This window comes from Geotrypetes seraphini, chromosome 6, assembly GCF_902459505.1.
Source record: "Geotrypetes seraphini chromosome 6, aGeoSer1.1, whole genome shotgun sequence".
NCBI lineage: Eukaryota > Metazoa > Chordata > Amphibia > Gymnophiona > Dermophiidae > Geotrypetes > Geotrypetes seraphini.
In genome coordinates, this window is record NC_047089.1 from 122,275,834 (window position 1) to 122,288,556 (window position 12,723).

The following is a 12,723-nucleotide window of genomic DNA, read 5'->3' on the forward strand; positions in this document are numbered from 1 at the left end:
CTTTCTCTCTCCCCCTAGCCCCCACAAAGCCATGGTGACAATTTCTCCACTTCCACGATTCTTTCCCCACCCTAACCCCCAAGCCAGCAGCCGATTTCTCCCTGCTCCTTCCCCCATGTCCTGATGTCCTGAACTTCATCGGGCAACAGCAGCATTCACAATTCACTGCTGTTGCCCGCTTCAGGCCTTCCTCTCTGTCGGGTCCTGTCTTCATGAAAACAGGAAGTAGGCAGGACCCAGCAGAGAGGAAGGCCTGAAGCCAGCAACAGCAGCGAATTGTAAAAGCTGCTGCTGCCCGAAGAAGGTAATGGAGCACCGAGGCAGACCGCTTCTCCCCCCTCCCAGCCGAACCCCCGCTGACCCTCCTATCTTCCCCCCCGTGAACCTTTCCGACCCTCCCAGCGAGAGCAGCAAACCTCCTTCGCGGCTTTCTCCTCCCTCTGCTGCGTCACTGATGACGTCATCAGTGATGCGGCAGAGGGAGGAAAAAGCCAACGCTACTGGAGGGAGGTTTGCTGCTTTCGCTGGGAGGGTCGGAAAGGTTCACTTGGGGGGAGAGATAGGAGGGTCAGCGGGGGTTCGGTTGGGAGGGGGGAGAAGCGGTCTGCTTCAGTGCTCCAAGGCCTGGCGCCATTACCTTTTTCGGTAATGGTGCCGATGCTGCTTTTGCTGGGAGGGTAGGAGCACGATAGGGACCGGGCCAGCTGTGCACCCCCCCCTAATGCGGCACCCGGGGCAGGCCCCCCCCTTTGGTACGCTACTGCTCTCCAGCTCTCCTTAGTTTGCCGGTTTTCTTTTTCGGCGGCCAGCACGCGCGGCTGCTCAAAGTTCAATCTTCTGCTCTGCTGCAACTTCCTGTTTCCGGTTGGGTCAGAGCAGAAGATTGAATACTGAGCAGCCGCGCATGTGCGGCTCTTTTGAAAGCGTTCCGGTCGCCGAAAAAGAAAGCCGGCAAACTAAGGTAAGGTGGAGAGAGGAAGCTGGTTAAACGATGGAGCCGGCGTGCGGGTGGGCGCTGCGGGGACCGCACGATCCTTTATGCCTCACTGCGGTGACAAGACCTTTCACCGCTCCACGGGGCGGTGATGGCCTTGTTCCTGTCCCCGCAGAGGCTGCTAATTTTCATTCCCCGTTTTTGGTGGGTTACCCGCGGCTAAACGTGGTAGCCGCGGGTAAACCCCCTCCGTGTCATTCTCTACCTCCTATGAGGAACCGTGTCAAAGGCTTTGCTGAAATCTAAGTAAATTACATCTAGCATATGTCCTTGATCCATTTCTCTGGTCACCTCATCAAAAAATTCAATCAGGTTTGTTTGACAAGATTTACCCTTTAGTAAAGCCATGTTGCCTCGGATCCTGTAACCTATTAGATTCTAGGAAGTTCACTATTTCTTTCAGCAACACTTCCATTATTTTTCCAACAACCGAAGTGAGGCTTACTGGCCTGTAGTTTCCCGCTTTATCCCTGTGACCACTTTTGTGAATAGGGACTACATCCACTCTTCTCCAGTCCCCAGGAATCACTCCCGTCTCCAGAGATTTGTTGAACAAGTCTTTAATAGGACCTGCCACAACCTCTCTAAGCTCCCTCAGTATCCTTGGACAATCACGTCTAGTTCCATCACTTTGTCCACCATGTGCAGCTTTTTTTTGCCCCTGCCCACCAGCCCCATCGCCCAACATTTCTCTTTCTATCACCCCTCTCCAGCACCATGCCACATCTCTCCCTCCATTCCCTTCACCACTATGTCCAACATTCCTCCCTCTTGCATCCCTTTCAATCTGTCCCACTGTTCCTTTTCTTTCTTCCATTCCCCATGTACACGACCATCTTTCTTTCCCTCTCACTGACACACCCACACCCAATTCTCCCATTCTATTCCCTCTCCCACCTCAGCATTTCTTTCCCTCTCTTCCTAGTTCATGCCTTCTGTGTCCAAAAACGCATTCCCACCACCCTTTTGTGCCCCGCGTTTGCCTCCCACGTTCAACCCCTTCTGTGTTCTGTGTTTGCCTCCCATGTTCGACCCCATTCTGTGTCCCACGTTTGCACCCCACGTTCACGTCCAGATAACAGCAGGGGTTAGAGGCAGCAGTAATAAATTAGGAAGCTTCTTTTTTTTTTTTTTTTTTTTTAGTTCAATAATTTTTATTAAGTATTTTAAAGGATACAAGAATCATTTAAAGTACATAGAAACAAAATAAAGCTTTCTGTATATAAAATATATAAATCTATGTTTAACTGTATAGGAGCAAAGGCTCCAATTATTAAAAATGTATTTAAGGGATATATAAGATAAAGATGAGAGAGAGCAGTAAAGAAAAAGGAAAGAAAAATGAAAGAGAGAAGAGAGGAGAAGAAAAGGATAACAGGAGTGTCTAAGAAGATGAGCGTACATAGGAATCTAAGAATGACCATGGAGATTTGTTGTATTTCAAGTTCATGCAGGTTCGGAATGTAACTCTCTTCTCATATGCGTAGGATTCAAATCTATGATACATAAAATTAGGAAGCTTCTATACCAAGAAATTGTGCACATTTACTGGAAGTCACTCTCTCCTGTGAGCCAAAATGTTTTGTTAGTTAACCTTATAAGGTAAAAACTGCACATATAGAACCTTTAAACTACCAAATACATTGGCAGTGCAATTACAGTTTAAAATTTCAAGATTTTCTCCTAGACACGGGCAAGAAAAAAAAAGCACTGAAAAATAAAACACCGATGTAACTCAAAAAGTGTGCAGATTTTTATAAAACAAATTTTACTGGATAGGTCGGGACTCTTGACGGTGAAAGTTCAGTGAAACAGCCTCTCTTTGACCCAGTCTTGAAATAACATGGTAGCACCGTAAGAACTGTGAATAATCCAGGAAAAAAGGTAGGCACTTACCTTAAGAAGATAATAATGTATTTGAGATCTGAAGATCGGCTAGCATTGATTGTTAGAGAGAGGAACTGTGGGTTGAGCTGGACTCTTAAGAACATAACATAAGAACATAAGCAGTGCCTCCGCTGGGTCAGACGAGAGGTCCATCGTGCCCAGCAGTCCGCACACACGGTGGCCCAACAGGTCCAGGACCTGTGCAGTAATCCTCTATCTATATCCCTCTATCCCCTTTTCCAGCAGGAAATTGTCCAATCCTTTCTTGAACCCCAGTACTGTACTCTGCCCTATTACGTCCTCTGGAAGCGCATTCCAGGTGTCCACCACACGTTGGGTAAAGTAGAACTTCCTAGCATTCGTTTTGAATCTGTCCCCTTTCAACTTTTCCGAGTGCCCTCTTGTTCTTTTATTATTCGAAAGTTTGAAGAATCTGTCCCTCTCTACTCTCTCTATGCCTTTCATGATCTTGTAAGTCTCTATCATATCCCCTCTAAGTCTCCTCTTCTCCAGGGAAAAGAGTCCCAGTTTTTCTAATCTCTCAGCGTATGAAAGGTTTTCTATCCCTTTTATCAGACGTGTCGCTCTTCTCTGAACCCTCTCTAGTAACGCCATATCTTTCTTAAGGTACGGCGACCAATATTGGACGCAGTACTCCAGATGCGGACGCACCATCGCCTGATACAACGGCAGGATAACTTCTTTCGTTCTGGTTGTAATACCCTTCTTGATTATGCCTAGCATTCTATTTGCCTTCTTAGCAGCCGCTGCGCACTGTGCTGTCGGCTTCATTGTCATGTCCACCATTACCCCCAAGTCCCTTTCTTGGGTTCTCTCCTTCACTAATATCCCTCCCATCGTATAGCTGCACCTCGGGTTTCTGCTTCCCACATGTAGTACTTTACATTTCTCAACGTTGAACTTCATCTGCCATCTCGTCGCCCATTCCTCTAGTTTGTTCAAGTCTCTTTGCAATTCTTCGCGGTCCTCTTTAGTCCGAGCTCCTCTAAATAGTTTGGTGTCGTCCGCAAATTTTATTATCTCACACTTCGTCCCTGTTTCTAGATTATTTATGAATATATTAAATAGCAACGGCCCAAGCACCAAGCCCTGTGGGACACCACTCGTGACCCTCCTCCAGTCCGAGTAGTGGCCCTTCACTCCCACCCTCTGTTTCCTACCCGCCAACCAATTTCTGATCCATCTATGTACATCTCCTTCCACCCCATGGTTCTTCAGTTTCCGAAGTAGGCGTTCGTGGGGTACTTTGTCAAAGGCTTTTTGGAAGTCTAGATATATGATGTCTATGGGGTCACCTCTGTCCATTCGTTTGTTAATTCCTTCGAAGAAGTGAAATAAGTTTGTTAGGCACGATCTCCCCTTGCTGAAACCATGTTGGCTGGCTGTCAACTCTTGCCTCCTGGAGTTTGACTTTCAATTCCACAGCAGCCCATTGAGAAGCAATGCGAGCCTACCTACACTGCAGCACGGACACATAGCCGACCGGACGTCTTCCCCCGACGTCAGAGCTGATTTCGGAGGAAGGCTTCAAGTCAGTCATGTGCACAGCTGACCACCCTCCAGTGTTCTCCCTAGGCCGGCAAACTGCGGCTCTTAGCCACTTGAGTGCCACCGCCGCCATCAGGAACAGGCCGGCGCCGAGTTTGCCCTGCTTCTCTTCCCCGCGGGGCCGACCAACTCTCGCCATCCGACGACAATTCTAACGTCAGAGAGGACGTTCTAGGCCAGCCAGGCAGCGATTGGCTGGCCCAGAACGTCCTCTCTGACGTCAGAATTGACGCGGGTGGCGAGAGTTGGTCGGTCCCGCGGGGAAGAGAAGCAGGGCAAACTCAGCGCCGGCCTGTTCCCGATGGCGGCGGTGGGACTCAAGTGGCTAAAGAGCCACAGTTTGCCGGCCTAGGGAGAACACTGGAGTGTGGCCAGCTGTGCACCCCCTTGGGACGTAAACCCGGGGCAGACCGCCTACCCACCCCCCCCTCACCTTGGTATGCCACTATCTGTACCTCACTCCCTCCCTATGACCAAAAATTCTCCTTTCTTCTATTCCCCGTGTACACAACCATCTCTTTCCCTCCCTTCCTCTCTCCCAAGTCCATGCCTTCTGTGTCCAAAAACCCATTCCCTCCCCCACCTCAGCATCTCTTTCCCTCTCTTCCTCTCTCCCAAGTCCATGCCTTCTGTGTCCAAAAACCCATTCCCTCCCCCACCTCAGCATCTCTTTCCCTCCCTTCCTCTCTCCCAAGTTCATGCCTTCTGTGTCCAAAACCCATTCCCTCCCCCACCTCAGCATCTTTTTCCCTCCCTTCCTCTCTCCCAAGTCCATGCCTTCTGTGTCCAAAAACCCATTCCCTCCCCCACCTCAGCTTCTCTTTCCCTCCCTTCCTCTCTCCGAAGTCCATGCCTTCTCTGTCCAAAAACCCATTCCCTCCCCCACCTCAGCATCTCTTTCCCTCCCTTCTTCTCTCCCAAGTCCATGCCTTGTGTCCAAAACGCACTCCCTCCCCCCTTTTGTGTTCCGCGTTTGCCTCCCAGCCCATCTTTGCAACTTTCTCAGCAAAAAGGAGCTCGAGCCGTGAGGCTTGTCTTCAGTTTCCTGCCTGCCCTGCCGCGCACAAATAGCCGACCAGAAGTATTCTCCGACGTCAGCGCTGATGTCGGAAGGCAGGCTTTGCTTAAGCCCTCCCTCCGACGTCAGCGCTGACATCGGGGAAGACTTCCCATCGGCTATATGTGAGCGGCAGGGCAGGAAGGAACAGAAGATGAGCCTCGCGGCTCGAGATGTATTTAACTCTGCGGGTCCCCCGTCCAGCTCTCTCCTGTGCACCCCCTTGGGGCGTGCACCTGGGGCGGACCGCCCCCCTCCCCCCCCCTAGGTACGGGCATTCTCCACAGCAGTGTTTTTCAACCTTTTTACACCAGTGGACCGGCAGAAATAAAAGAATTATTTTGTGGACCGGAAAACTACTAAGACTGAAATTTAAAAAACACAATTCGCCCCGTCTCCGCAAGCTTGGTCCCCGTAAACCATCTGATCCCATCCACACAAGCCTCAGTTATGATTTTATATTGAACGTATTCCAGTACCTCCCCTCTTTTCCCCATCTTAATCCAGCAGATATCTTCCATCACCCCATTCCCTCCATTCCTTATTCAGCATCTTCTCCTCGTCTCCCTATTCCCCCTTCACCATGTCCAGCATATCCCCTCTGTCTCTCTACTCCTTCTACCTATGTCCAACATCTTACTTCTGTCTTCATACTCCACCCTCCTGTTCAGCATTTTCCATGTCTCTCTACCCCCTGCAAGATTTAGCATCTGTCTTTGTGTCCCTATTCTTCCAACTTCCACCTAGTTCCAATAACTATCCTCCCCCAAGGGGATCCACCATCTCCCTTCTGTCACACCAATCCCCCCTCCTGGGTCTACCATCCCCTTTCCACAATACCTATATCACATTTTTCCCTCTCCTCATAATCCAGCATCTCTTATTTCCTCCCTTGGTTGCTGGCCCCGATCCACTCTTCCAGCAATTGATTGCTATCAGCCCTGCCTTCGACTCTGATCCTGCTAAACTTGGCAGCAATAACAAAGACAAAATCTACCCTACCTTCAATTGTGGTCCCGCTAAATCAGATGGTTAGAATGAAGACAGAAGCCGCGGGACCTTTCCTCTTGCCTGCATTGTTATTCGCTACAAGTTCTACCGGTCTCATTCCTGCCCCTCAAAAACAGGAAGTCACTTCAGAAGGGGCGGGATCAAGATCGGCAGAGCCTATAGCGATGCAGGCAAGAGGAAAAGTCCCGCGGCTTCTGTCTTTCTTTTTGCCGTCCATTTGTAGCCGATCCTAACGCCGGCCCTGGAAGGGAAAGGGGAACAGATGCCCAACAGTAAATTAAATTTGTAGATCTCGCCGGCCCTGCGCGGACCGGCAGAAATTTTCTGCGGATTGGCACTGGTCTGCGGACCGGCGGTTGAAGAACAGTGCTCCACAGCACTGTTTGTGGTCAAGTTCTGGGGTTTTTTGGCAAGAGAAATAAAGAAATTGCTGAATGTAAGCCTTGGACCTTTCTGACTATTATTTGGAGGCTCATGGGAATGAGTAACCATGTGTCCGTCCAGTGGTCCAGAGCTGTGCACAATGGCTGGCATCACAATTTGAAAAATGGATGGAAGAAATTGCATTACAATTAGTACTATTATTATGGGGGTGGAGTCAGGGGCAGAGTTTGGGCAGGTCTGGGGTGGAGCTTGGGCAGGGGTACTTGGCTTGAAAAGGCTGAGAAACACTGCTGTGCACAAACGGAGACAGTCCCTGCTCAACAGAGTTTATAATCTATTCAAAACAGAAAAAATAAGGGACTAGGGAATTATATTTATTATGGGAATGATTAAAACATAGCACTAAATGGGTAAATAAGGAGTTTAAGAGTAAAAAGCAGCTTCAAGAAGCAGTCAATTTCATCTAGAAACTTTACTCCCCAGCATATCCTAATATGAAATGTGTGCAGATAATATTGGCCTATTTGATGTCTGCTACATTTGTTAGTTGTGTTAATTTCTGATAGTATTTGAATGTCTATTTATTCTGACCAATGTAGTATACCCCCCAAAGCTATAATCTTCCTCAATCCCTATCCCACATGGGATTTTTGTGCACAGCAGCCAATATAACTGCAGATGAGTTTCATCAGTTGAGCTATATCTTCTGCTACTAGAATATTTTAAATGTAGGATTTTTGCCCAGAAATAGCTAAGAAGAAAAAAAAAATTAAATTGAATCAGGTTGGGCAGACCGGATGGACCATTTGGGTCTTTATCTGCTGTCATCTACTATGTTACTATGTAAAACCAGAAAACCTTATTTCACACATTAAGAGAAGTTATATATATTACCTGATAGTATTAGAGCAATGCCACCACATGCATTAGGAGAAGACATGGATGTGCCATTCATGAGTTGTGTTCCCCGTAATGTCCAGTTAGGCACAGAAGCTATAGCTCCTCCAGGTGCACTGACACTGACCCCAAGAGCTCCATCAGTACTTAAAAAAAAATAAAAAAATAAAAAAAAGACTTAAGATCACCAATGCAAACTCCAGAAATCTTCAAATAAACAGAAAAAAACAGCTTCACAAAAAATTCCAGTCTGAGTCTATTTCAAAACCTATTTATGTTTAGTTGAATATTGTTGAGACATGCTTCGAAGAGGACAATTTATCATCAACCTGCAAAAAATATTTTGTTAGCTATCATCCTATCATAAAATAACTTCCACAGATGCATTTACACTTTGAACTTGCACAATGTGAGCTAGTGCTTCTGTGCCCTAGAGTGGGAATTCCCAGGGAAGAGGCTCCCTACAGGAGAAAAGGGAAAGATGGTACAGAAAACCTTCCCTTAAAAAAAGGGGCCCCTCGCTGTCCCAGACAAAGATGAGGGGAGTGTGTGGCGCAGTGGTTAAAGCTACAGCCTCAGCACCCTGGGGTTGTGGGTTCAAACCCACACTGATCCTTGTGACCCTGGGAAAGTCACTTAATCCCCCCGGTTCATAGACAGCAGTGCGAAAGACGGAGGCGCGCGCCAAAAAATTAGTTTTTAGGGGCTCCGACGGGAGGTTTTGTTGGGGATCCCCCCCTCCCACTTTACTTAATAGACATCGCGCCGGCGTTATGGGAGGTTCCACATTTTACTGTAAACCGTTTGAACTCCCCTGGGAGAATGATATAGAAAAATTGAATAAATAAAAAAATAAAAAATAAATAAATGAGCTGCAGATTGAGTCATTTTCCCAAAGCCAAAGACTTGCAAAGGGAGAAGTGTAACCCAAAATACTTTAGGACTCTGGAGAGATCCATAGAAGGGCAGACCTAGGTTTTATGGTAAAGGAAGAGCAGAACCTTTTTTTAAAATTTTTTTAATAAATGGAGGCTTGACCAATCCCTAAGAAACAGATGCACAGATGCAAACCTATCCCCTTCAGGGAGCAAGCTGAGGAACAGCTGAATACAGCAATAGCAGAGGAGGAACACATGGAAGTGGAAGGGGAAAGGTCAGTGACGAGAGAGAGGATGACTGAAAACCTGCTCAGGGAGAGGAGGAAGGCTACAGGTTTATGAACAACCAGTCCAGAACCTATGGAGGTAGAAGAGCTGAAGGTGAGCCAGACAACCTCTCCATGGATTTTGAATAAAGGAGATTTATCTACATGTGAAACTGTTAGTATAAAAGTTTCCTGACTTTTATTTGTTAAGCAGTGGGAGAAACAAAAAGACTGCCTAGAGAGAGATGAGAAAAATCTCTTGGCTTTTGTTTGTGAGCAATCCCTTTTTCTTCTAGGAATCTATCCAAACCTTCTTTGAAACCATTTAATGTTTTCTTGTCTACAACAGCCTCTGGAAGCGCGTTCCACGTATCCACCACCCTCTGAGTGAAAAAGAACTTCCTAGCGTTTGTTCTAAACCTGTCCCCTTTCAATTTCTCCGAGTGCCCCCTTGTACTTGTGGCGCCCCTTAATTTGAAAAATCTGTTCCTGTCTACTTTTTCTATGCCCTTCAGGATCTTGAAGGTTTCTATCATGTCTCCTCTAAGTCTTCGCTTCTCCAGGGAGAAAAGTCCCAACTGCTTCAATCTTTCGGTATATGGAAGTTTTTCCATTCCCTTTATCAGTCTAGTTGCTCTTCTTTGTACTCCCTCAAGTACCGCCATGTCTTTCTTGAGGTACGGCGACCAGTACTGGACGCAGTACTCCAGGTGCGGCCGCACCATTGCACGATATAGCGGCATGATGACTTCTTTCGTCCGGGTATTACAACCAGGACGAAAGAAGTCATCATGCCGCTATATCGTGCAATGGTGCGGCCGCACCTGGAGTACTGCGTCCAGTACTGGTCGCCGTACCTCAAGAAAGACATGGCGGTACTTGAGGGAGTACAAAGAAGAGCAACTAGACTGATAAAGGGAATGGAAAAACTTCCATATACCGAAAGATTGAAGCAGTTGGGACTTTTCTCCCTGGAGAAGCGAAGACTTAGAGGAGACATGATAGAAACCTTCAAGATCCTGAAGGGCATAGAAAAAGTAGACAGGGACAGATTTTTCTAATTAAGGGGCGCCACAAGTACAAGGGGGCACTCGGAGAAATTGAAAGGGGACAGGTTTAGAACAAACGCTAGGAAGTTCTTTTTCACTCAGAGGGTGGTGGATACGTGGAACGCGCTTCCAGAGGCTGTTGTAGACAAGAAAACATTAAATGGTTTCAAAGAAGGTTTGGATAGATTCCTAGAAGAAAAAGGGATTGAGGGGTATAGATAGGTATAGACCATTGCTCAGGAAATGGGCCTGATGGGCCGCCGCGGGAGCGGACCGCTGAGCAGGATGGACCTAGGGTCTGCCTCAGCGGAGGCAACTTCTTATGTTCTTATGTTCTTAATGTGAGAAACAAGACACTGCCAAGCCAACTGATAAATTCATTAGTATGTTTCAATACAAGTTATGAAAATTTTTTGTGTATTTGGCACTGCTGGAATTTTGAAAGAAAATCAGCTACCAGGGAGAATATGGGTAGGGCTTAGTATTTACTGGAGTTGGGTGGGTTCTCCCTTTCTCATTTCAGTTTATATCTGACTGGAATTGGGGTGAAGTTAAAGGTAGCAAAATATTAGAAACTGAATATTGCTAATATATATTTTGAAGCCAAAGGAAGAAACATGAACTAAGTGTGAACAGATTATTGTTAATATTTGTTAAAGTGGCTGGGTGGAAAGACTAATCTCCCCCTTTTATGAAGCCACATTAGCATTTTTTTAATGCTGGCCATGACAGTAAAAGTTCCGACACTCAGAATTCTATGAGCGTTGGAGCTTTTACCACCAAGGCCGGTGATAAAAAATGTTAACATGGCTTCATAAAAAGGGGGTGGGGGTAATTTGTTTGTTGGGGAAAAATCAGTGCTCTGTCTGCCTCTGTGTCAGTATAGAAGCTGTGAACTATAAAGAAAGTCTGATTTGTTTTTATTATAATCGCCAAGGCTGCCAGCTGCACGGCAGTGCATGAGGAGGAATTGGAAATGATAATTAGGTTTTTCTGGGATTAAATGAGGGAGGGGAATGGTCCCCAGTTCCACTAAATAAAGCAGGGTGCTAAGAAGTTTTTCTTTGAAGAATTTTACAAAGACTGCATGTTTGTGCTAATTCCTGGAACTGGTTAATTAAAGTATAATTCTAGTATCCCATAGACCTAACGGAATTCATTAATGACAAACTATGAGAGGAGCATGAAGTTTAACCCTGGGCATATCACTTGTCTCTGGGCAAGCTGAGATTTGCCTATGCTGGGAGCCCACAATTATCATTTCAATAAAAAATTAATTTATAAACACATCACCTGTAACATTTTCATACTAAGAATCTTCCCTCTTACCATGATTTTCACATAAAGTATAAAGAAACTAAATGTCCCCAAAAATGGTGATTCCCAACCTTTTCAACGCCAAGGCATACCTATTAGAGAATGACACGGGGAAAAAATCTGTCCCCGTCACCGCCCCGTCACCGGCCCACCATCCTCTGCACCGCCCCGTCACCGCCGTTCCCTTCACCGCCCCGTCACCGTCATCCCTTTCACCGCCCCGTCACCGCCACTGCCATCCCATTCACCGCCCCGTCACCGTCCCCGCTGCATCCATATAAGCCTTAGTACTGTAATATTTAGCTTATTCCTTTCTTATAAATCAAAGTTCCTGCTGCTGAACTAGAGAAAGAGATGTTCAACTGGCAGGGCTTTGTTTATAAATTTTTATCAACACAACTAATATACTATTTTATCCTAAAGCAAAAAATAAATAAATAAATATAATTTTTTTTTCTACCTTTGTTGTCTGGTTTCTGCTTTCCACATCTTCTCATTGAATTCCTTCCATCCACTGTGTGTCTTCTCTCTGCGTCTTCCACTTGCTGTTACTGTGCCTCTCCCTTCACCCCCCCCCTCCAATTGGTCTAGCACCCATCTTCTTCCCTCCGCTCCCCCATAGTCTGGCATCTGTCTTCTTCCCACTCTGTCTTCCACATTTCCCTTCGGGGTCTGTTCCTCTCCACCCTCCTTCAATGTCTGTCCTATTCCTTTCCACCACCACCCTTCCCTCCCTCCTTTACCATCTGTTCCTTTCTACTACCCTTCAGCTCCTCTCACGTGGCTTATCTATCTACCTTCCTCCCTCTTATTTTCATGGCACGTTACAATGTAATTTGTGCAAGCCACTGGAGCCTGCGAGCTCGGTCCCTGTCCCATCCCCACAAACCATCTCGCTTCTGTGCTCCTATTTTCTCCATTTCTAATATCTCCCCTATGTATCTGTCATTGCCCCCCCTGTGTCCATATACCATCCCCATGGCATGTCCCCTTTATGTCTCTGTCCCTATGCCCCATGCACATAATTTCCCCTCTTTCTGTTACCTTCCTGTGTCCAGATTTCCCCTATCTTCCTCTTCCATACCAGTGTGTCTCTTCTTTTCACCCCCATCTAGCTTTTTTCCCTCTTTCTTCCCCCCCCCCCTGCTTCTAGCATCTGGCTCACCTGCCAGTCCTTCCCTTTCTTTCCTGCTGTGGGTTTTTCTTTCCGACTTCATCCCCTTGGCCCAGAATCCTTTTCCCTTTCACTCCCTCCTTCCAATTTGAGCCGGGAACACTAGCGATCGCACGGTCCCCGCAGCTCACACCTGCCTGCCCAATCGATTCTAGTGTTTAGCCAGCTCTCTCCCTTCTCCTCACCTTAGTTTGTAGATTTTCTTTTTCGGCGACCCGCACGCTATCAGAGAGCCGCGCA

The 12,723-nt window shown here is 46.9% G+C and overlaps 1 protein-coding gene across 6 annotated transcripts in view; it reads right to left on the bottom strand.

Moving 5' to 3' along the window:
* The window catches only part of TPP2 (tripeptidyl peptidase 2), a 1,323,399-nt gene that overhangs the window by 920,902 nt on the left and 389,774 nt on the right, over positions 1 to 12,723 (bottom strand). For all 6 annotated transcript variants that reach the window (XM_033947626.1, XM_033947627.1, XM_033947625.1 and 3 more), the window contains one exon: positions 7,797 to 7,945. In XM_033947626.1, the coding sequence (XP_033803517.1) occupies positions 7,797 to 7,945 (149 nt within the window). The remainder of the gene's footprint in view (positions 1 to 7,796; positions 7,946 to 12,723) is intronic.